The 27,068-nt window shown below is 29.3% G+C and overlaps 1 protein-coding gene across 1 annotated transcript; it reads left to right on the plus strand.

Annotated features, from left to right (window-relative positions):
* Positions 1-1,374: 1,374 nt before the first annotated feature.
* Positions 1,375-5,050, plus strand: LOC107888547 (glucan endo-1,3-beta-glucosidase 8). Its single transcript, XM_016812699.2, has 2 exons — positions 1,375-2,581; positions 3,679-5,050. The coding sequence occupies exons 1-2, from the start codon at positions 2,241-2,243 to the stop codon at positions 4,775-4,777; spliced, it is 1,440 nt and encodes a 479-aa protein (XP_016668188.2). The 5' UTR covers positions 1,375-2,240; the 3' UTR covers positions 4,778-5,050.
* The last annotated feature ends 22,018 nt before the right edge of the window (positions 5,051-27,068 follow it).

Consider the following 27,068-nt stretch of genomic DNA (forward strand, 5'->3'; position numbering starts at 1 on the left):
GTGTGATGCAACTCTGTCGGTGACCGACCTTCTCATAAATCAAATTTTAAAAATTATAACTTTATCTGCAAACCAAAATTTTAATCCCTATAAAAAGAAAAACTTTTTCTAATATTTTATTATTTTATACAAAATAGCATCTTTGGTTAAATTGTCTTTAACTTCTTCTACTTTTCATTACTTTTCAAATTTAGTCCTTTTTCTTTTTTCATAAATTTTGTCCTTCTATTTCTGGTTAAAAATTATTTTATTAAATTTTTTGATATGATATTTTGAAATAAGATAATACTCGCTAACTATGTAACAAAAAATAATATTGTAATGAACCCGATTTTAATGAATCAAAGATTAAATTCTTTAAAATAAAAGCTAAATGGACAAAATTTTAAATTTACAAAAATATATAACAACTTGAAATGTATTTTGACCGTAACTTTTTTGAAACTAAAAAACATGTATAACCGGCTGGTTTGGGTACTATACATAGGAGGGTGTGCATAGTAAACGTGGGTTGTCAGTGGTCCACGTCATCAACCTAAACTTTAAGCAATTTATGTTAAACGTCACCGTTTTTGTCATGAATTGATATTCCCCCCCCCCTTTTTTTTTGTAAAATTTTTTCTTCTTCAAAATTTTCATCTTTTCTTGAAGAGCCCATTGAACACATTTAATAAAAAATTAATCTAATTCTAAAAATAAAACTAATCAAAACTTTTTACTTTTAAGGAATGTTTTTATAAGAAATTATCATCAAATTAGTAAAAATAATTATCAATTTTAAAAATTCAATATCTCTTAAATAAAATCTCGAATTTAAATATTTTGAGATTAAATTTTAATTTTTAAAAAAATTAATAATAGAATCAAATAACATATTGATTACATATTATGTATTTTCTTTAGTATTATAAAATATTCAATGAACATGATAAAATTTTTAAATTTATTATTCTTTGGTTAATCTTTAATTTTGGAGTTTTATTTTTAGAGTCTCTTTGACGAACATTTGCATTCAGTTCGATACATTTAATATCGCTATTTTTATACTAACAACAGGTAACTCTAGCACGCATAGTAAAATAAATCCAACAAGAAAAATAGAAAAAAATAAAAGTAATAAAAATAAGATAAGAAAAGAGAGTTTTTGAATCTTTCACTATATATATATACTAAGACAAGAAAGAAAAAAACAAAAACAAAAGAAGTATTAAGATCTACATAAGAAAAGCAAGTTTGAACTCTTAATTTGTTTGAAATTTCTTATAAATTAATAATATTGTACGAACAAAAAATAATAAATGAATAATTTTTATACAAATATTAATTAAATTTATTTATTATTATATTCCCTGTCTCTCTAGAGATTATCAACCCTGAGCCATTGAAACATTTTCAAAGCACAAGGTTCTTACTTATTAGCCGTTACAATTCCTACCAGAATCCAAAAAAATAAATTTAAAAAATCAAAAAATCATTTTTTTCAACATTCCCAATTTTCCATCACAAAAAAGAAAAAACAACAACACTTAAATCCATAGATTTCTCTTTTTGTGATTTGTTTTCATCAACTTGGTAACTATTGTTGATTAATAATTTTCCCTTTTCATGTTTTAATCTTGTTTGATTTGTCAACTTGAAAAAAATTTCTCTTTCAAACTATTGTTTTTGGTCTGCAAAAAGATTGATTCCTTTTTTCTAAAACATCACTTCAGTTCTTCCCTTCCCCTGTTTCTTCTCTGTTCTTCAAGCTCGGTTTCTGTTTCGATGTTTCCATCAAAACCCATCTCCTATTTTCTATAAAGTTTCAATCTTTTTGTTTCTATAAAGTTTTTGTTGTAAAAAAGAAAGAAAAAAAATTGACGGTTTCTAGCAGAGAAATATACAAAAAAGAGAAGAAGAAGAAGAAGAAGAAGAAGAAGAAAACAGAATAAACTTTCTCATATTTTATTTTCTTTTTTGCTTCTTTTTTCAGTTTTCTCTTAGCTTTCAGTTTCATTTATTAGATTCACTTTTTGCTTCTTGCTCTCCCTCTTTTTCTCTCCTATGGTCACAAGAATTTCTTTGATTTTCTTTTGATCCAGCAGATAAACAACCTTTTTCTTTTCTTTTTAACATTATTACATAACCCCATAGCCAAGACCTTGCTTCTTCTTTCTAAGCAAGCACCTTTAAGCCTTAACCTCCATCCCCTTTTATTTATTCCTTTCAAGATTTTTCATTAAAAAGGCTAAAGAGAAAGCATGGGAAATTCTTGTTTTTTAGGAATATTGGTAACAATATCCCTGTGTCTTCAGTTGTTTGGTGTTGGTGTTCATGGTCTTGGTGTGAATTGGGGTACCATGGCATCACATAAACTTCCCCCAAAAACAGTGGTTCAGATGTTAAAAGACAATGGAATAAAGAAAGTTAAGCTTTTTGACGCAGATTCAACTACTATGAATGCTCTTGCCGGAAGTGATATCGAAGTCATGGTTGCTATTCCTAATGATCAACTTCTTGCCATGAACAGCTATAAACGTGCTAAAGATTGGGTTAGGAGGAATGTCACAAGATATAATTTCGATGGAGGTGTTAACATTAAGTAAGTCCAATTTTTGACTTCTTTTATATTAATCATATATCTGTTGGTTGGTCGTTATTTACTGATTTATCTTTTTTAATGCTGTTGGGTTTTCTGAGGCAATTTCTAGGATTTATTTAAGCTTCTGATAAAATATTGTTGTGTTCTTTATTGAGGATTTTGATAAATTGGATGCTTGTTTTGGAAATTGTTAGAGTTTGGCATTATGGAAATTTGGTTCTTAATCTAAAGTCTTTGCATTTGAATGTTGAAGTATTTCTTTATATTTGAAAGAATCAATATATTATGCTTGAATTTGACACTTGGGGCTATAGAACTTTTTTACTGATGATTTCTTTGCCACAAGAGCGGAGTCGAGCCGGGTTGTACCCTAACAAGCTCTCCGCGAGCTGTTGGTTCTATCCACAATGCTCGAACTCGAGACCTTTTCGTTATTTTTATCCTTTTATTTTTGAAATTCACAGCTTGTTTAGGTTGGAACCAAGATTGGGAAACCTAATCATTGATCTTAAATTGGATTACAATTAGAACATCTTTATTTGGTATGCATTCAATGTTCTTGTTTGACTTACCTTCCCACTGGGAATGACTTTTTCTAGCACATTTATTTTCTTCTTTTAAATGAAATGTTGTCCACTTGAAAAATAAGCAAAAGGGACAGATGATGTGAACTCTTGTTGGAAAAGTTTTCCAGGAATCTTATCACATAAATTTCAACTTGTTATCCCCTTTGGTACATATTCCAGACTGAGATGACTTTGGATTCCTTCAACATTTGCTGTTCCTTTTCACCTTTATTCTTAGCATCAAAGGACCATTTTAGAATCTGATACAATGTGCATTATTTCTCAATACATGCGTGGTTTAAGCTTTTATGAAGGTTTCCTTGAAGCTTGTCTTTGGATGAAATAGTAACTAAACGAATGGATTGTTACGTTCATATTGTTCATTTGATTAACGTTTCGAAGATTCTAAGTGTGACTTCACACGAAGATGATTGAAAGATGCTAATGATTTTAATGTTTTGTTAATGGTGAAGGAAAGAATATGCTTATCTTGCTATTAAATCTGTGGGATTTCTTAATGTCATCAAACAGGTATGTAGCTGTTGGCAACGAGCCGTTTCTCACAACTTACAACGGCTCGTTCATTAACATCACGTTCCCTGCGCTTGAAAATATTCAAAATGCACTTAACGAAGCTGGGGTTGGGGACTCGATAAAGGCAACCGTGCCTTCGAATGCAGATGTCTATAACTCACCAGAAAGCAACCCTGTTCCATCAGCTGGTCGGTTTCGGCCTGATATCAGTGGACTTATGACACAGATTGTTGAATTTCTAGCCAAGAACGGTGCACCTTTCACCATAAACATCTACCCTTTCCTCAGTCTCTATGGAAATGATGACTTCCCCTTTAACTATGCTTTCTTTGATGGAGGAAACCCGATTGTTGATAACGGGATTCAGTACACTAACGTTTTCGATGCCAACTTTGACACATTGGTTTCATCTTTGAGAGCTATAGGGCATGGGGACATGACCATTATTGTTGGGGAGGTCGGTTGGCCCACAGAAGGAGACAAGAATGCCAATATAGCTAATGCTCAGAGATTTTACAACGGGCTCATGCCTAGACTTGCAGGCAACATCGGCACACCTTTGCGGCCAGGATATTTAGAAGTGTACTTATTTGGCCTTCTAGATGAAGATGTAAAGAGTGTTGCTCCGGGAAACTTTGAGCGGCATTGGGGAATCTATAGGTATGACGGGCAGCCTAAATTCCCACTTGATCTTTCAGGCCAGAATCAGAACCGGTTCCTCATCCCTGCTCAGAATGTCGAATATCTTCCTCAGAAATGGTGTATACTCAGTCCAAATACTAATGACCTAAGCAAACTTGCGGACAACATAAACTATGCCTGCACCTTCTCCGATTGCACAGCACTTGGCTACGGATCTTCATGTAACATCCTGGATGCGAATGGGAACGCATCCTACGCATTTAACATGTACTACCAGGTGCAAAACCAGAATGACATGGCCTGTAATTTTCAAGGTCTTGCCAAGGTTACAACACAGAATCCTTCACAAGGGACTTGCAATTTTATCATTCAAATTGCATCTTCTTCTTTTGCTATTGGTCCCTCACTGATAGGAATGACATTTTTTGCTGTAATAGCATCTGTATTACTATAAACTTGATTCTGTAGATAACTGGGATGTTACTCTCTCTCTCTCTCTCTCTTTTTTTTCAATTCATTTTTGCTAGTCACTTTTGTATGTCATAGATTCTTGGGTTATTTTTTGAATCGATTGACTTCAAATAATAAATCCCATGGATTTATTGGATTTTCATTAGAACTAAATCCCTCGGTTTACTAGTCCTCAATGGTTGATTTCGTCAGTGCAAAATGTATACAATTATTAAATTTCGTGATAAAGAAAAAATAAACATATCTATTTACTGCACGTTCACATGCCATTATTAATTATGTTTAGAATCAAGCTAGATACGATTCAAATTGGTACATGAATTCTTTACTATTAAGAAAAAAAATAAAATAGTGATTCAAACTAGTCTTAGTCCTTGTTGTGTATGTATATATAATGAATTTTTCTCACATGGTTTACATTTATATTGAAAATCCAAGTTTAATAAGGGATGAATAAGCTTTATGAAAAGAGGATGCACAATATGAATTCCTAAGGAATGTGTTTGAATCTATTTGCAAGAGTTAATGTTTTGAATTTTTTTTGCGTTTTAGGGATTTAAATCTTAATATATGCCTATGAAAGGTTGAGGCATTGAGTTTTGAATATAAGTTCAAGTTTTATCAGGTGTAATTGCGTATATTTAAGTCTTCAGTCTTACCATGCACAATTGTACATGTGTGGATTTTAATCTTCCTAGCTTACAACTTCCTTTTTCTTCTTCACCATTATTTTCATTTTATCTTCTTCACCATTATTTTCATTTTATTATATTCAACAGCAAAGTTAAAAGATTACTTTTGAGGTGATCAGGGCAAAATCAAAAAAGAAAAAAAAAAAGAGGTGAAATTAAATTGTAACAATTTCATCATTTTAATAGCTTATATTTTTATAATTTTTAAAGTATAAAATTAATTTTTTTTTATTTTTTAAGAGTTAAAATGTAATTTTACCATTATTAATTTAAAATTTTATAAATTATAAAAAGATTTAAATAATTTTTTTTCTTTTTAGGGGGACTAAGGCCCCTATCAGCTCCCTAACTTCATCACTGATGATAGAGTTGAATTACAAATTTTTAGAAGGCTAAAATATAACTTTGTCATTATACTAATTTAAAATTTCTTAAATTCTAAAGAATTTAAATAAAAATTTGACTATTTTAAGATTTTCTTCCCACAGTCCTAACCCTAAATGACAGACAAAATTTTTAAAATTATAAGGTTGAAGATGGTTTATATATTACATTTAAAAACACACATTAATAGTAGTAATTATTTAACACCTATACCTTTTACTCATTAAGGTAGCATGAATATATATAGGGCTGAAAATGAATATAGCTTCATCAACTGTTTAGTGTTTATCAAATTTAATAAATGAATATGAGTACAATTTTAAGGCTTGTTTATTAATTAAATTGAACACGAGAAAAGTGTATTTGATTCATTTATATTTATAAATAAATTTACTTATGTTCGTTTAAAGTTAATCTAAAACTTGTATATTATTCGATTATTATATATTAATAAAATTATTGTTTATTTGTTTATTTTATTTTATTTATAATATAATTATTAAATAATTTTTAAGTAAAATTAATTAGTAGCCATTATTTAGAAGATTCTAATAGAAAATAAATTGATTAAAATTATTAAAAAAGAAACAAAAATAAAATATAATTATCATCACTAATAATTTTCATTTAAAAAAATAAATTTATAACCAACGAGGCTATAGCTGAATGGCTATGTTAAGGTCTTGAGAAGTTTAAAATCTCAAGGTTGAATCTCATCCTATGGAAATCATATGTAGGTTCTTAGTCTATATTTATTTTAGTTCATGTTCCATATATCGACATTTTATATTCATAATCTAGGTTTAAATATATTCTAGTTATCAATCATATTTTATAATAATCAATTTTATTAGTAACTCTATGTATAATTTCTAAAAACAAATTGCATATGTTAATAGAAAAATACACTATATTTGACATATAATTATATTAGAATATAATTTAATTTGATAATATTTAAATTATTTTATAACTAATTACATTTTGATTACTTTTAAATAAAATAATAATTAATTAAAAAGGGTAAAATTCTCCTTTTATTAAAAATTATTTAACACATAAAGTTTAAGTGGAAGTGGGTAATTTTCAAATTGAATTTTTTTTTCATAAAAATTGGGCCTTGAATAATTATTTTTTAAATTCTTCTTGGAAATAAAAATTGACTTAACCCAACTGCACTCATATAAAAGTTGATTTTTTTTTTTGTTTTTGTTTTTGGAGAAAGGTGGACAAATAAACATTAACAATAAATCAGAAAGAGTGGTTCTCTCACAATCATGAACCCTAAAAAACCCCTACCAACAAAACAAACCCATTTGTGCTTTCTCTCATTTGGATGTGAAATCTAATAATAATAATAATAAGAGGAAGAATTTGGATACCCACAACTTTTGTTTTACTAAAATTCCTTTTCCCTATGCTTTTGGCATTTTGCATATTCTTTTCTTTCACCTTTAAATCTTTCAACCCAAACCATCCTCAACCATGCATGTTTTCACCCACTATTCATGGGAATCTAATATCATTCCTCTTTTGGACTATTTTTTACTTTTCTAAATTTTATTTTATTTTTCATTTAATGGGTTTTTTATTTTTATTTTTTTAATTTGAATAAATTATATTTATAGTTACTCAATTATTTGATTATTTCTATTTTGGTCATTATTGATGCTAATATTATTACTGGTTTTTAATATTGAAATATTTTATTTGTATATATTATATAATTCATATCATATAAAAATTATATTCATTATAATAAACATTTTAAAAAATATATTAAGTTTTCTGTGTATAAAAAATAAAATGTATTAATATTATAAATAAATTCCACCCGTAAATTCACAAATAATGAATATAATAACTTCTTTTTTAAGTCATCAAAAATAAAAAATTCAAATAATTGATGAATGAATTATTTAGGTACATGCATGAAGCTTCCCTCCATCAACAAGCATGTTTTTGGGCCTTCTTTAAATTATTTCCTTTTTCAAATTTGTTTACAAAATTCTCTCCCTTTTTTTTTTATTGATATTGACAATTAACCCTCATCTACTTTTTTTTTTATTTATAATTAACTCCCTTCCCTCATTTTCATGTATCAATGCATTATCATAAATGTCGGCAATCAATATATTGATGAAACGTTTTTTTGTGATAAAAAGTTTTTATTTTTTATTTTATTTTATGAATATGTATCAGAAATTATTTTATGGATCTTTCTCATTATATTATTTATGATCTATTTCTAATTATTCAATGACATTTCAGTAATTTTTTTCATATCATTAACACATAATTTTAGTAATTTTTTCACCCTAAACCTTGAACCTCGACCTTCAACCCCGAACTTTAAACCTTAGACCTTAAATTAAAATCTAAACTCAAATTTGAATTTAAGGTTTAGGATTTAAGTTTAGTGTTTGAGGTTTAAGGTTTAAAATTTAGAGTTCAAAATTTAAGATTTAAAGATTAAGGTTCAGAGCTAAAAGTTTGGGTTTAGAGTAAAAAATTATCAAAATTATGTGTAAATGATATGAGAAAAAATTGTTAAAATATAATTAAATAATTAAAAAGGGACCATAAAAGATGTGATTGAAAAATTTTTTATAAAATAATTTCTCGTATATATACATACTTATGTGTACAATATATATTATACCGATTCAATCCAAAATCCAGAAGATTTAAATTGAAAAGGAGTTGAAATAGGAGATAAAAATAATAAATCATGTTGGTGATGAAAAGGATATGTATAATAATTTCCTTTTTTGTGTATTAATGAGAAGGACAAAAGTGAAATATAAATATATAAAATGAGTGATATATAAAAAATAATAGGATTGGTGTAGTTTTCAAATATGGGCACTATAGTGAAAGGGACCCATTCAAAGATGTTGAGTGGTATAACACATAACAAACAATCAACTTAATTCAAATGACTTGTCACTTCCATTATTCAATTTTAACTTCTTAGGCTTATAATTTCAAATAGAATAATTTTTTAAATATTATTCTTAAGGAATTTTAAATATTTAAGAAAAAAGGGGAAAAATAAGATTTGTATCTTCACATCTGTAATCCAATGTTTACTTTGGTCATCTAACATATTATTCTTGCAAGATTTATAAGAAAGAAAATGGAATATCTCATTATTTTTTTATTTTTTAAATTTATATTTTTTTCCAAAATATTAATTTATAAATTTAGGTCAAATCTTTGCCAAATATGTTATGTTAGGAATAAATGTTTTCGAACATTTTAGGTTTCAATAATGGAAAATCTTATAATATTATTATAATCTTATGTTAGAATAATTTTGAAATATTTATAGTGCGTCAATAATTATAAGTAATAGATAGTAAATTATTTCAAAGTTATTGAAGGATTAAAAGCGGTCAATTATGTCTTTTAATTATTAAAAGTTATATTATTTGGTTATTAATAAAAAGTTATGTGTCAGAAGGAGAAGGAATTGTATGAAGTTGTGATTCGATGTCATTCTTATTTCTTTCTAATAAGAAAATGAAAAATCAAATTTTTCCTTCTAAAAAAAATTCAAATCTAACTAAAAATACTAAAAATCAAGAGTAAAAATATGATTTGTCATTCTCCTATTTTAAAGGGATAAGGATGACATGGAATCATAGTTTTACATAATCCTTTCTCTTGTTAAGAGATATGATTATTTAAATAGACAGTTATTAGATAGTTATGTATGTACGAAGGAATGTAAGGATTTCTATAAATAGGAATCTTATTTCATTTGAAAGGCGCAACAAAACACAACAAAAGCTAGGTTAAATTTTACTGTTGGTCCATGTATTAGGCGTAAGTTGTGGATTTAGTTCATATACTTTAATTCGATAAAACTTAGTCCTTATACTTTTCAAATTGATCAATTTTAGTCTCTATACGTTTAAAATTTGAAAATTCAATCATGATCCAAATAGTAGTAGTTTAATCTATGGTTAAATTTTGTTATTATTAATCTTGTACTGTGTGTAAAGTTGTAGATTTAACCCATGTTCTCCAATTAAATTATTCTTAGTCCCTATATTTTTTAAATTTTGAAGTTTCAGTATTGAAGCAAACGACAGTAGTTATATCCATTAATTGACTTTTTATTTTTGTGAATAATATGTGGAAATAGCAAGTTGACATAGCATTACACATGGAGTAATATGTTTGCCCCGTCAAATTTTGAAAATAACGAAACTTAATGAATTTAACAATTATCATTTGGTAAATGTTACAATTTTGAAATTCAAAAAGTACAATTACTAAAAATGACCAAATGAAATTATAGGGACTAAACCCACAACTTACATATAATAGAGGGATTAATAACACCGACTGCGTCTCTAAGAAAATCATCATCGTTAATCCAATGATCATTAAAAACACTAATTGTGTTCTCTCTTCCAATCCCCCATCTAGTACCTTCAAGAAGCACTACTTTAACCTTATGAATACTCTTCCAAATGGAGGAGGGAGATGCACCTTCCGTCAAATCAAGAAAATCCTCCATTGGGAAATATTTAGTTTTGAAAATCTTGCATGAAATAGACTCAGGCAAAGTAAGGAACTTCAAGCAACACCAAATTGAAATAGTACAGATTACGGATGCCCAATCCACCAAACTTCTTCTGAACGCAAAGCCTATCCCAAGACACTCAGTGAACTCTCTCCAACCACCCTCAGAGCCCCACCAACAGGAGTTCATCATTTTTTGCATATCACCACAAGAATTATAGGGAAGCAAAAACACTCATGCTATATACTGAATAATCTAAACCACTGTTTTAATCACCACTTTCTTCCTTTACCTTGAAAAAAACTTATTCTTTCAACTGAGGATACGTTTTGTCAAACATTCCTATATAAATGTGAGAATCTACTATCTCCTTTTTTTTTTTCAATAAATTAAAGATGATAGACCCAAGTAGTTCCCATGGTTAAGGGGTGTAATGAGACCAAGTCTAGTATAGTAGAAATAGTATGCCTTACCTGTCGTTTAGTATTGGAAGTAAACATGATGACAGATTTAGAGAAATTTATAGCTTACCCACAAGCTTACAAATCTATAATATATTAAATGAAAATCCTCTAAGGGTTCATTTATTGGCACATGATAAGTTTTCTTTTTCAAAATATTTTATTTTATTCAAAATTTAAAGTTTTTTAATGTCCGCTTAAAAAAATTAAAAGAAACTTTATTTTATATTTTATTTTTAACAATATTTTTTTAAAACAGTTTTATTATAAGTTTTAATTATATTTATCTTTTTGTTTATGCGGTGGTTAGAATTATTTATAGGCTATTCCTAACTTATAAATAGGAGTATAATGGCTTCAACGCACTGGAACATATATCCTCCTGTATTAATAACAAATCCCATACCAATTGAGCTAAAACTCAATCGATATTTTGACCAATACTTTTAAAAGAATCGATCTTCACATTTACGAGTATATTTTGTTGAAATGATATATTTGAAAATATTTGACTATATTTTAACTCGCAAATCGATTTAACATCCGAGCTTAATCTTAAACAATTATTACATTTAATTTCTATAATTAATATTATTATATTTAAAATAAATAAATAAATAATTTATTTTAAAACTTGTTATAACCCTGCTAATTCAGGGCGAAAAATCAATCATTTCCTAAATCCTTACCTTTCATGTCTTCTAATATGCATAGATTTTTTAAAGAAAATTTTATCATAAAAATCTTATAAAAATTAATATTTTTATTATACATAGTTTAGTGCTCAATAGATTAGTTTAGTAGCAACTCAAACAAATAATAACAATGTATGGACATTACTAAATTTATGATAGAAAAATCACGTTTATTAATTTGGGTTTTATCTTGTTTGATAAGAATTTGAAATATTAATACTGGCAGCTACTATAGGAAGTGAAATCTATATGTAAGAAATCTAGTTTGTTCTTTGTTCAATTTGATGTTTAGACAGGTGTTTAGATAGAAGGTGTTCAAATAGATGTTTAGACATACGTTGGAACAGGATACTGGCAATAAGCAGATAAAGGAATGAGAGAAATAAACACAAGAAAATTGTTAACTTAGTTCAAATTCACCAATCTTACTTTACAGAACCTCTTTCAATGAATGATTTTATGCAACAATCGATCGATAACGTATTAACTAAAGCTCAATTTATCCTTACACAAAGAAATAATTACAATCCCAATAGATAACCTCGACTTGTTACAAATTATTCACCCCAAAACCTCACAATACAACTACTAAAACTCTCCCATAAAGCCTATGAAAAGAGTGCAAAATACAAGTAAAAAACAACAACAAAGATTCAAGGTAAATGCGGTACAAGCACTATTTATAGGCCAAATGAGGCAGCCTTCCAGATCACTTTTTGTAAAGATAAATACTTTAATTTGATACATAATAACCGTGGATAAAAATTTTCAAAAATTATCTCAAAATACAATCTTACTATCCAACTAAATTCAATAGATAAATCACCAAATAAATAGCTTAAAAGGATAAAGATAAGCCTTATGTGATAAAACATGTTGATCTCCAACTTCCTTAAGTAGCCATACTTGATCATCAATGTTTGAGATGAAAAGAAATATGTTATAGAGTTCATTTGCTAATGGTAAAAACGTATATGTTGGCCTAAATCGAAAGGCCAACATCTTTTAGTATTTAGGTTTTGTCAAAGGTCTTATCTGAGCAAATGTTTAAATAGGCTATGTTCAAATAGGTATCTAAACAAGAGTCGAGTCATTAGTCTTGGGCAGTCTTTGTAATAGCCCGATTTAGGCTTAGTCGGAACAGTGGTTTCGGGACCACAAATCCAACGAAAAAAAAAATGTAATGGCTTGAATTTTCAGAGGTGTCGGAACGGTGATTCGAGATCACTAAATTCGACAAATGGGTAGAAAATATTATTAATTTAGTAAGTATAAGTTAAATATGAAGTTAGGAAAATTTTTGAAATAGTGAATAGTGCACTAGAAATAAATATTAAAATAATTAGAATCGAAATGAGGTATCAAGACCTCGGGGATTTTAAACTGAGCCATAAATATTTTTATAAATATTTATGGAGTGTTAAAAAGTTAGTATTAAAGTTTCGTTAAGAAATTTTAAAGTTCCGATAATCAATTGAACTAAAAGGACTAAATTGTAACAAATGCAAAATTTTGGGAAATGATTAAATAGCTTAAATGATAAAAGGAATAGGGCTTAAAAGGCAAATAGACCCAAGGTCTATTTGGGCTGGACGGCATGAAATCAGCAAGAAAGTAAGGAGAATTAAGGGCAAAATTGGAAAATTGCAAAATTTGCTTAATAAAGTTAGGACCCAAGTGGAATTATCTAGATTTCTCTTCATTTTTCTGAATTCTCATCAGCTAAAACACCATGGAAGGGCTTCTTCAAGCTGGTTCTTCATATTTTTAATACAAGTAAGTTCAATTCTTGACTATCTCTTGAAATTTTTGTATTTTTATGACTTTTACAACTAGGCCCACTTGTTAAATCCATTAGTTTTTGATTTTATGAAAGAAGTTAAAAGTTGATATGAATATGTGCTGGAAGTATATGATGATTTAGCATGAAATTAGAGCTTTAAATTGTTCATATGCTGATTTTATTGAAAGAATTGAATAGAAAGTGAATATTTGGGACCTAATAGTAAAAGAGTTTGAAGATAGAGTTATATGTGGAAATTCTGAATTTCAATAGTTGTGTAACAACTTATAATGTCTAGTAAAGTACTAATTGAGAAAATTAGATTAATTGAGGGGTTAATTGAGAAAGGACCGAATTGTATAAACTGTGAAATTTGGGGCAAAATGGAAATCAACATTTTGCACTAAAGCAGTTTTGGACAGCAGCAGTAGTGTAACTTTGAAAAATCACCAAAAATTGTATAGATTGAATTAGAGGATGAATAAAATATGAAACTAAAGCTTATTGAGTCTAGTTTCTTATAAAAGAAATGATGTGAGCAATGGAATTGTAAATCATGAGATATAATAGATTTTGTGAGACAAGGTCAGAATGAATTCGGGTTCCCCTGTTCTGAATTTGGAAAATCATTAAAAATTGTACAAAAATGATTATGAGTTATAGTTTATATGGTTAGAATCCTTAATGAGTCTATTTTTAGAAGAAATAAGCTAAAACATCATTCGAATTCTGTACAATGAGATAATTAATTTTTAGTGAAGAGTGGTCGGAACTGTCAGACAGCAAAACAGGGGAAACTTTAAAGAATAAACTGTACTATTTGGCTGAACCAAAAATTATGAAAATTTTATGGTATGAAGATATGTGAGTCTAGTTTCAGGGAAAATTAACGGATCTTAATTTGGAGCTCTGTAGCTCCGGATAAAAATAATTTAGTGACTCTGACTCGGATAAACAGCTTTGAATATACATGTTAGTGAATATTGAAATTATGGTTAATGTTGTTTAAGTGTGTTATACACATTAAGGATGTGGAATGGAGAGGAGGAGGAGGAAATTTGGGAAATATATGAATGATTCGTGTATAAATGGTCATATGTTTGATTATAACTCATAAACGATGAAATATGAATGATGCTTATTTTTGTGCATTATTGATCATGGTTTAAGCTCATGTGTGAAAATAAAGTTTCATAGTATGTGTGTATGGTATATTCAGTATATGATTTGGCATGAAATAATACCATGAATGGTTTATGAATTAACACATGTTGGTAAGCCTGATATATGAATAAATGATCAAATTGAGCGGAACGCCGGATTTGAGTACTTCTGATCAAGTGACAAAGTGATAAGTGGTAGCTTTAGCTACACTTATCTGATCAAGTGACAAGTGGAAAGTGATAAGTAATAGCTTCGGCTATACTTATCTGATCAAGTGACAAAGTGATAAGTGATAGCTTCGGCTACACTTATCTGATCAAGTGACAAGTGAAAAGTGATAAGTGATAGCTTCGGCTATACTTATCTGATCAAGAGACAAAGTGATAAGTGATAGCTTTAGCTACACTTATCTGATCAAGAGACAAAGTGATAAGTGGCTACACTTATCTGATCAAGAAACAAAGTGATAAGTGGCTACACTTATCTGATCAAGAAACAAAGTGATAGGTGGCTACACTTATCTGATCAGGGACAAGTGATAATTGATCATACGTAAGACCATAGTTATACTATGGCAAAGTGAAAGTGAAGTACTCAATTTTCCGTGACCGTTCCCTAATTTGATTAAGGATGGTAAGTGACAAATGGGCCCAAAAGAATTAAAGTAAATGGATAAGTGGTAGTGTATTTATATCAGGACGATGTTGTTATTCAAACTAAAGTGATATTTTCATTGCTAAATTGAGAATTTCATAAATGTGTTATTGAATGGTATAATCAATAAACATTGAGTTAAATGGTAAATACGTATTAGTTTTGAATTTGATGTCATTGAATTGTACGTGAATTAAATGGAAATTGCTAGTGATATGATTTAAATTATGAGCATGAGAAATTGCGAATTGAATGAAATGGAAATGAAGCATTAAATTGCATGAGTATGTATCGGGTCTCGCAGGCCCTAATTATTATGATTATAATATTTTGAGGATATATTGTGAAAAGTTATAGAAACATGTTAATTATTTTAAAAGTTTTAATTTTGATGAAATTTTATAACTCGGTTAAATACGTTTACAAGTGTATGTGTTTTGGTAATGCCTCGTACCCTATTCCGGTGTTGGATACGGGTAAGGGGTGTTACATTTAGTGGTATCAGAGCTACGGTTTAGTCGGTTCTCGGACCAAACGTAGCATATGTGAGCCTAGCTATACATGCCACGTTATTACTCTTGATGATGTGATATCTCCGGGCTCTAACGAAATTGCTTTGTTAAGACAGAGATGATTTTCAATCGAGCTATTTTTGATAATGCTAAAAATGATATTGAGATAAATGAAATATGCTCACGTTATGTTGGAATTTGGAAAGGTAAGTATAAAAATTTGTGATATGGATGTGTTCATGTATGAAAAGAGATGACTATAAGTTAAAAAAAAAAAGTTTATGTTGTGACAAGCTCATCCAAGTATGTTGGTGATTATATAATGCTATGTGCTCAACATATTTGATTAAGTGAATATGATAAGCAAATTTACTTAAATAGATGGAACGTGTGTATGTACATCTGCTTGAATAAGTGAAATTAGTATGTTCATATGATAGAATCTTATGTTTAATTGTTAAATTAAAGATAATAAGATATTTTGTTTTATGTCTAAACCATGAATATTATAATAGTATGAAAAATTGAATTGGAAGTCAAATTGAGTAGAACGCAGGAATGAGTACTTTCGTTCAGTGATATGTGATGAATTGACGGAAAAGACCATGGTTTGACCATGGCAACATGTGAACATGTGATTATGTGATTCCGTGTAAGACCATAGCTGGGCTATGGCATCGGTAAGTGATATGTGTGATATGTGATTCCGTGTAAGACCATAGCTGGGCTATGGCATCGGTAAGTGATATGTGATTTCGTGTAAGACCATAGTTGGGCTATGGCATCGGTATGTGATTTGTGATTACGTGTAAGACCATAGTTGGACTATGGCATCGAGAAAACGAAGTACACAATTCCGTAAGACGTTCTCTAATTTGGCAAATGTCGGTAAGTAAAATAGAAGCCAAGTATTGGAATTTAAATAGATATTAACGTTGAGCTTGAGTAAGTAAATTCGTTGTGTGAAATTGTGAGTGACAGAAAACATTTGTAATAAATAGATGTGTTAATTTGCTTGGAATGAATTACGTGGTTATGATGGTATTACATTGATGATGAATACAAAATCATATATATATATATGTGTATCTATGAGAGCAAGTTGAAAGATTTATGACTTCACCATCACCCCCTTATCAGTATTGTTCTATGACGAAAATTATCTTGATGAGACAGATATATTTTTCAACTGAGTTAATTCTAATAGTATAGAAATAAATACTAAAATGTTTGAGTGAAAATGTATTGATTATGAGTTGAAACTCATAAAGGTATGGATCAAAGAATAAAACATTTTTTTATTGATGAATGTTATAATTATACAAGCATATGAGTTATGATATTTGGATTATGATGCTATATAGAAATTTTGATTGTGAATTAGTGATTTGAGTTAGAATTTTGTGTTGAGAACAAAAGTGATTAAAAGCAAATGTTTATTAAATGCTTTGAGAATGTGAACTTAGTTAATGAATTGGCTATTTGTGATGGTATGTGTTATGCGCATTTATGTGTAAGATAAATTTGAGGCTTTACTACACTCACCCCCATATTAGTAAAATGTTACAATGAAATTTGTGAGATTTTGGTTGAATAAGCTTACGAGTGTAGTGTTACAGAAGTTCGTGTACGGGAGAATAATAATGTGGTCGGAAAAGTGAATGAATTAGAAAATGAGGACAATATAAAAAGAGAGAAATATTTGATAGTTCTGAAAACTACTCAGGTTATCAAAATGGATATCATTCTATATGGATTGTAATTTTTCAATACTTTGTGTAGCTTCAGATGCTGAAATATCGCTATCCTGATTTTCTTATGAATCTATGTGATTATCTGTAAAAGATATGAAAATCCAAAATCATGTGTGAATTTGAAATATACTGTGGAAGTAAATCATTAACCTACCATCTGGTAAGATTTTCGGGGACGAAAATCCCTAAAGGGGGGGAGAGTTGTAATAGCCCGATTTAGGCTTAGTCGGAACAGTGGTTTCGGGACCACAAATCCAACGAAAAAAAAATGTAATGGCTTGAATTTTCAGAGGTGTCGGAACGGTGATTCGAGATCACTAAATTCGACAAATGGGTAGAAAATATTATTAATTTAGTAAGTATAAGTTAAATATGAAGTTAGGAAAATTTTTGAAATAGTGAATAGTGCACTAGAAATAAATATTAAAATAATTAGAATCGAAATGAGGTATCAAGACCTCGGGGATTTTAAACTGAGCCATAAATATTTTTATAAATATTTATGGAGTGTTAAAAAGTTAGTATTAAAGTTTCGTTAAGAAATTTTAAAGTTCCGATAATCAATTGAACTAAAAGGACTAAATTGTAACAAATGCAAAATTTTGGGAAATGATTAAATAGCTTAAATGATAAAAGGAATAGGGCTTAAAAGGCAAATAGACCCAAGGTCTATTTGGGCTGGACGGCATGAAATCAGCAAGAAAGTAAGGAGAATTAAGGGCAAAATTGGAAAATTGCAAAATTTGCTTAATAAAGTTAGGACCCAAGTGGAATTATCTAGATTTCTCTTCATTTTTCTGAATTCTCATCAGCTAAAACACCATGGAAGGGCTTCTTCAAGCTGGTTCTTCATATTTTTAATACAAGTAAGTTCAATTCTTGACTATCTCTTGAAATTTTTGTATTTTTATGACTTTTACAACTAGGCCCACTTGTTAAATCCATTAGTTTTTGATTTTATGAAAGAAGTTAAAAGTTGATATGAATATGTGCTGGAAGTATATGATGATTTAGCATGAAATTAGAGCTTTAAATTGTTCATATGCTGATTTTATTGAAAGAATTGAATAGAAAGTGAATATTTGGGACCTAATAGTAAAAGAGTTTGAAGATAGAGTTATATGTGGAAATTCTGAATTTCAATAGTTGTGTAACAACTTATAATGTCTAGTAAAGTACTAATTGAGAAAATTAGATTAATTGAGGGGTTAATTGAGAAAGGACCGAATTGTATAAACTGTGAAATTTGGGGCAAAATGGAAATCAACATTTTGCACTAAAGCAGTTTTGGACAGCAGCAGTAGTGTAACTTTGAAAATCACCAAAAATTGTATAGATTGAATTAGAGGATGAATAAAATATGAAACTAAAGCTTATTGAGTCTAGTTTCTTATAAAAGAAATGATGTGAGCAATGGAATTGTAAATCATGAGATATAATAGATTTTGTGAGACAAGGTCAGAATGAATTCGGGTTCCCCTGTTCTGAATTTGGAAAATCATTAAAAATTGTACAAAAATGATTATGAGTTATAGTTTATATGGTTAGAATCCTTAATGAGTCTATTTTTAGAAGAAATAAGCTAAAACATCATTCGAATTCTGTACAATGAGATAATTAATTTTTAGTGAAGAGTGGTCGGAACTGTCAGACAGCAAAACAGGGGAAACTTTAAAGAATAAACTGTACTATTTGGCTGAACCAAAAATTATGAAATTTTATGGTATGAAGATATGTGAGTCTAGTTTCAGGGAAAATTAACGGATCTTAATTTGGAGCTCTGTAGCTCCGGATAAAAATAATTTAGTGACTCTGACTCGGATAAACAGCTTTGAATATACATGTTAGTGAATATTGAAATTATGGTTAATGTTGTTTAAGTGTGTTATACACATTAAGGATGTGGAATGGAGAGGAGGAGGAGGAAATTTGGGAAATATATGAATGATTCGTGTATAAATGGTCATATGTTTGATTATAACTCATAAACGATGAAATATGAATGATGCTTATTTTTGTGCATTATTGATCATGGTTTAAGCTCATGTGTGAAAATAAAGTTTCATAGTATGTGTGTATGGTATATTCAGTATATGATTTGGCATGAAATAATACCATGAATGGTTTATGAATTAACACATGTTGGTAAGCCTGATATATGAATAAATGATCAAATTGAGCGGAACGCCGGATTTGAGTACTTCTGATCAAGTGACAAAGTGATAAGTGGTAGCTTTAGCTACACTTATCTGATCAAGTGACAAGTGGAAAGTGATAAGTAATAGCTTCGGCTATACTTATCTGATCAAGTGACAAAGTGATAAGTGATAGCTTCGGCTACACTTATCTGATCAAGTGACAAGTGAAAAGTGATAAGTGATAGCTTCGGCTATACTTATCTGATCAAGAGACAAAGTGATAAGTGATAGCTTTAGCTACACTTATCTGATCAAGAGACAAAGTGATAAGTGGCTACACTTATCTGATCAAGAAACAAAGTGATAAGTGGCTACACTTATCTGATCAAGAAACAAAGTGATAGGTGGCTACACTTATCTGATCAGGGACAAGTGATAATTGATCATACGTAAGACCATAGTTATACTATGGCAAAGTGAAAGTGAAGTACTCAATTTTCCGTGACCGTTCCCTAATTTGATTAAGGATGGTAAGTGACAAATGGGCCCAAAAGAATTAAAGTAAATGGATAAGTGGTAGTGTATTTATATCAGGACGATGTTGTTATTCAAACTAAAGTGATATTTTCATTGCTAAATTGAGAATTTCATAAATGTGTTATTGAATGGTATAATCAATAAACATTGAGTTAAATGGTAAATACGTATTAGTTTTGAATTTGATGTCATTGAATTGTACGTGAATTAAATGGAAATTGCTAGTGATATGATTTAAATTATGAGCATGAGAAATTGCGAATTGAATGAAATGGAAATGAAACATTAAATTGCATGAGTATGTATCGGGTCTCGCAGGCCCTAATTATTATGATTATAATATTTTGAGGATATATTGTGAAAAGTTATAGAAACATGTTAATTATTTTAAAAGTTTTAATTTTGATGAAATTTTATAACTCGGTTAAATACGTTTACAAGTGTATGTGTTTTGGTAATGCCTCGTACCCTATTCCGGTGTTGGATACGGGTAAGGGGTGTTACATTTAGTGGTATCAGAGCTACGGTTTAGTCGGTTCTCGGACCAAACGTAGCATATGTGAGCCTAGCTATACATGCCACGTTATTACTCTTGATGATGTGATATCTCCGGGCTCTAACGAAATTGCTTTGTTAAGACAGAGATGATTTTCAATCGAGCTATTTTTGATAATGCTAAAAATGATATTGAGATAAATGAAATATGCTCACGTTATGTTGGAATTTGGAAAGGTAAGTATAAAAATTTGTGATATGGATGTGTTCATGTATGAAAAGAGATGACTATAAGTTAAAAAAAAAAAGTTTATGTTGTGACAAGCTCATCCAAGTATGTTGGTGATTATATAATGCTATGTGCTCAACATATTTGATTAAGTGAATATGATAAGCAAATTTACTTAAATAGATGGAACGTGTGTATGTACATCTGCTTGAATAAGTGAAATTAGTATGTTCATATGATAGAATCTTATGTTTAATTGTTAAATTAAAGATAATAAGATATTTTGTTTTATGTCTAAACCATGAATATTATAATAGTATGAAAAATTGAATTGGAAGTCAAATTGAGTAGAACGCAGGAATGAGTACTTTCGTTCAGTGATATGTGATGAATTGACGGAAAAGACCATGGTTTGACCATGGCAACATGTGAACATGTGATTATGTGATTCCGTGTAAGACCATAGCTGGGCTATGGCATCGGTAAGTGATATGTGTGATATGTGATTCCGTGTAAGACCATAGCTGGGCTATGGCATCGGTAAGTGATATGTGATTTCGTGTAAGACCATAGTTGGGCTATGGCATCGGTATGTGATTTGTGATTACGTGTAAGACCATAGTTGGACTATGGCATCGAGAAAACGAAGTACACAATTCCGTAAGACGTTCTCTAATTTGGCAAATGTCGGTAAGTAAAATAGAAGCCAAGTATTGGAATTTAAATAGATATTAACGTTGAGCTTGAGTAAGTAAATTCGTTGTGTGAAATTGTGAGTGACAGAAAACATTTGTAATAAATAGATGTGTTAATTTGCTTGGAATGAATTACGTGGTTATGATGGTATTACATTGATGATGAATACAAAATCATATATATATATATGTGTATCTATGAGAGTAAGTTGAAAGATTTATGACTTCACCATCACCCCCTTATCAGTATTGTTCTATGACGAAAATTATCTTGATGAGACAGATATATTTTTCAACTGAGTTAATTCTAATAGTATAGAAATAAATACTAAAATGTTTGAGTGAAAATGTATTGATTATGAGTTGAAACTCATAAAGGTATGGATCAAAGAATAAAACATTTTTTTATTGATGAATGTTATAATTATACAAGCATATGAGTTATGATATTTGGATTATGATGCTATATAGAAATTTTGATTGTGAATTAGTGATTTGAGTTAGAATTTTGTGTTGAGAACAAAAGTGATTAAAAGCAAATGTTTATTAAATGCTTTGAGAATGTGAACTTAGTTAATGAATTGGCTATTTGTGATGGTATGTGTTATGCGCATTTATGTGTAAGATAAATTTGAGGCTTTACTACACTCACCCCCATATTAGTAAAATGTTACAATGAAATTTGTGAGATTTTGGTTGAATAAGCTTACGAGTGTAGTGTTACAGAAGTTCGTGTACGGGAGAATAATAATGTGGTCGGAAAAGTGAATGAATTAGAAAATGAGGACAATATAAAAAGAGAGAAATATTTGATAGTTCTGAAAACTACTCAGGTTATCAAAATGGATATCATTCTATATGGATTGTAATTTTTCAATACTTTGTGTAGCTTCAGATGCTGAAATATCGCTATCCTGATTTTCTTATGAATCTATGTGATTATCTGTAAAAGATATGAAAATCCAAAATCATGTGTGAATTTGAAATATACTGTGGAAGTAAATCATTAACCTACCATCTGGTAAGATTTTCGGGGACGAAAATCCCTAAAGGGGGGGAGAGTTGTAATAGCCCGATTTAGGCTTAGTCGGAACAGTGGTTTCGGGACCACAAATCCAACGAAAAAAAAATGTAATGGCTTGAATTTTCAGAGGTGTCGGAACGGTGATTCGAGATCACTAAATTCGACAAATGGGTAGAAAATATTATTAATTTAGTAAGTATAAGTTAAATATGAAGTTAGGAAAATTTTTGAAATAGTGAATAGTGCACTAGAAATAAATATTAAAATAATTAGAATCGAAATGAGGTATCAAGACCTCGGGGATTTTAAACTGAGCCATAAATATTTTTATAAATATTTATGGAGTGTTAAAAAGTTAGTATTAAAGTTTCGTTAAGAAATTTTAAAGTTCCGATAATCAATTGAACTAAAAGGACTAAATTGTAACAAATGCAAAATTTTGGGAAATGATTAAATAGCTTAAATGATAAAAGGAATAGGGCTTAAAAGGCAAATAGACCCAAGGTCTATTTGGGCTGGACGGCATGAAATCAGCAAGAAAGTAAGGAGAATTAAGGGCAAAATTGGAAAATTGCAAAATTTGCTTAATAAAGTTAGGACCCAAGTGGAATTATCTAGATTTCTCTTCATTTTTCTGAATTCTCATCAGCTAAAACACCATGGAAGGGCTTCTTCAAGCTGGTTCTTCATATTTTTAATACAAGTAAGTTCAATTCTTGACTATCTCTTGAAATTTTTGTATTTTTATGACTTTTACAACTAGGCCCACTTGTTAAATCCATTAGTTTTTGATTTTATGAAAGAAGTTAAAAGTTGATATGAATATGTGCTGGAAGTATATGATGATTTAGCATGAAATTAGAGCTTTAAATTGTTCATATGCTGATTTTATTGAAAGAATTGAATAGAAAGTGAATATTTGGGACCTAATAGTAAAAGAGTTTGAAGATAGAGTTATATGTGGAAATTCTGAATTTCAATAGTTGTGTAACAACTTATAATGTCTAGTAAAGTACTAATTGAGAAAATTAGATTAATTGAGGGGTTAATTGAGAAAGGACCGAATTGTATAAACTGTGAAATTTGGGGCAAAATGGAAATCAACATTTTGCACTAAAGCAGTTTTGGACAGCAGCAGTAGTGTAACTTTGAAAAATCACCAAAAATTGTATAGATTGAATTAGAGGATGAATAAAATATGAAACTAAAGCTTATTGAGTCTAGTTTCTTATAAAAGAAATGATGTGAGCAATGGAATTGTAAATCATGAGATATAATAGATTTTGTGAGACAAGGTCAGAATGAATTCGGGTTCCCCTGTTCTGAATTTGGAAAATCATTAAAAATTGTACAAAAATGATTATGAGTTATAGTTTATATGGTTAGAATCCTTAATGAGTCTATTTTTAGAAGAAATAAGCTAAAACATCATTCGAATTCTGTACAATGAGATAATTAATTTTTAGTGAAGAGTGGTCGGAACTGTCAGACAGCAAAACAGGGGAAACTTTAAAGAATAAACTGTACTATTTGGCTGAACCAAAAATTATGAAAATTTTATGGTATGAAGATATGTGAGTCTAGTTTCAGGGAAAATTAACGGATCTTAATTTGGAGCTCTGTAGCTCCGGATAAAAATAATTTAGTGACTCTGACTCGGATAAACAGCTTTGAATATACATGTTAGTGAATATTGAAATTATGGTTAATGTTGTTTAAGTGTGTTATACACATTAAGGATGTGGAATGGAGAGGAGGAGGAGGAAATTTGGGAAATATATGAATGATTCGTGTATAAATGGTCATATGTTTGATTATAACTCATAAACGATGAAATATGAATGATGCTTATTTTTGTGCATTATTGATCATGGTTTAAGCTCATGTGTGAAAATAAAGTTTCATAGTATGTGTGTATGGTATATTCAGTATATGATTTGGCATGAAATAATACCATGAATGGTTTATGAATTAACACATGTTGGTAAGCCTGATATATGAATAAATGATCAAATTGAGCGGAACGCCGGATTTGAGTACTTCTGATCAAGTGACAAAGTGATAAGTGGTAGCTTTAGCTACACTTATCTGATCAAGTGACAAGTGGAAAGTGATAAGTAATAGCTTCGGCTATACTTATCTGATCAAGTGACAAAGTGATAAGTGATAGCTTCGGCTACACTTATCTGATCAAGTGACAAGTGAAAAGTGATAAGTGATAGCTTCGGCTATACTTATCTGATCAAGAGACAAAGTGATAAGTGATAGCTTTAGCTACACTTATCTGATCAAGAGACAAAGTGATAAGTGGCTACACTTATCTGATCAAGAAACAAAGTGATAAGTGGCTACACTTATCTGATCAAGAAACAAAGTGATAGGTGGCTACACTTATCTGATCAGGGACAAGTGATAATTGATCATACGTAAGACCATAGTTATACTATGGCAAAGTGAAAGTGAAGTACTCAATTTTCCGTGACCGTTCCCTAATTTGATTAAGGATGGTAAGTGACAAATGGGCCCAAAAGAATTAAAGTAAATGGATAAGTGGTAGTGTATTTATATCAGGACGATGTTGTTATTCAAACTAAAGTGATATTTTCATTGCTAAATTGAGAATTTCATAAATGTGTTATTGAATGGTATAATCAATAAACATTGAGTTAAATGGTAAATACGTATTAGTTTTGAATTTGATGTCATTGAATTGTACGTGAATTAAATGGAAATTGCTAGTGATATGATTTAAATTATGAGCATGAGAAATTGCGAATTGAATGAAATGGAAATGAAGCATTAAATTGCATGAGTATGTATCGGGTCTCGCAGGCCCTAATTATTATGATTATAATATTTTGAGGATATATTGTGAAAAGTTATAGAAACATGTTAATTATTTTAAAAGTTTTAATTTTGATGAAATTTTATAACTCGGTTAAATACGTTTACAAGTGTATGTGTTTTGGTAATGCCTCGTACCCTATTCCGGTGTTGGATACGGGTAAGGGGTGTTACAGTCTTGGTCCTAACACTATAGATCCTATATAGAAAAGTGGTCAAATTTCAAGTTTAGTCCCTATGCTTTACTTAAATTTAAGATTATATAATAATGGTCAAATTTTAATTTTGGTCTCTATACTACATTTAAATTTAAAATTTAATATTTATACTTCAACTTTTTGACATAATTTGGTAACTCAATTTTTACAATGTCATTGATTAGCTCAAATACTTTATTTTGATTAAAATGTTGATGTAACTCTTAAGAGTTGTTAGAACTATTAAAATGATTTGTTAAATTCAATTCCATTGTAATGCCATTTTTTTGTTATATGGCTACTAAGAGAGTATTTTTTAATTTCAAAATGTCACAACAATGAATTTAGCAAAAGAATTGAATGGTGCTAACAATTAGATCTACATTTTAAAATTCAAAAAAATAGAAGGATTGAATTCTTTAAAACAAAAGTACGAAGACTAAATTTCAAATATAGAAAAAGTAGAAAGATTTGGAGTGTATTTGAATACAGGGGTGAAGCCAGAACAATTGTTTAGGAGGGCTGAATGAAATTTTAATTTTTTATAATCTATATTTTTATAATTTTTAAAAGATTAAATTGAATTTTTATAATTTTAGGGAGAGCCAAAGTGCAAATTTACCTTTACTAATTTTAAATTTTAAATTTTTTAAAGAGCTTAAATAGTAATTTTCTATTTTAAGGGGCTAAGACTTTGCCAACCACCTAAATTCGCCTCTGATTGAATATTCAGTTATTTACTATATAATTTAGCTTAAAAAATAATTAATTCTATGCGAAGCATGGATGTCGCTAAGAATATGTAAGACTACATTTGAGCTTTGGCAATGTAATTTCATGGAATTTTTATGTATAATCATACTTTTTAATGACATTTTTATTTTTTAATAATTAGTCAAAATTAGCATAGATTATTTTCTTATAAAATCATAGTTTCAAATATTCAACAACCATAGTGGAGAAAATGGGGGCAAATATTTTTGAATGAATAAAAGTGTATTTAATAAATTCAAAAGTAATAGAGTAAACATGATATACCCCATTTTTGAAAAGATTTTTAACACATGTTTAATATGTTTTTGTTTTATTCGCATATGAAACTTTAGGGTTTTTATATTAATAATACGAAAAAAATTAATTATAATAATTAGCTTTTTAGAGATTATTTATGAAAATGAATAGTTCTAAATAGTAAAAAAATAGTGTCATTACATTGCTCGGCGACATCATCTTTAAAATTACATTTATCGTTACTAAATAATTTCAACTGAAGGAAAATATTTTTTAACTAGTGTCGCTATCCTATACGGCGAAATCGAAAATTTTAATTTCCCTCCTAATTTTTTCTTTTCACTATTCGTATATTCTCATATAAAAATATCAGTGTCATCGTATAGGGTGGCAACTTTGCTTTCTATCATTTTTCCTAAACCCTAAATGGAAGAAGGAAAATTCATTTCCCAAAAAATGGAGGGAAAT

The sequence above is a fragment of the Gossypium hirsutum genome, chromosome A11 (genome assembly GCF_007990345.1).
Source record: "Gossypium hirsutum isolate 1008001.06 chromosome A11, Gossypium_hirsutum_v2.1, whole genome shotgun sequence".
Taxonomy (NCBI): domain Eukaryota; kingdom Viridiplantae; phylum Streptophyta; class Magnoliopsida; order Malvales; family Malvaceae; genus Gossypium; species Gossypium hirsutum.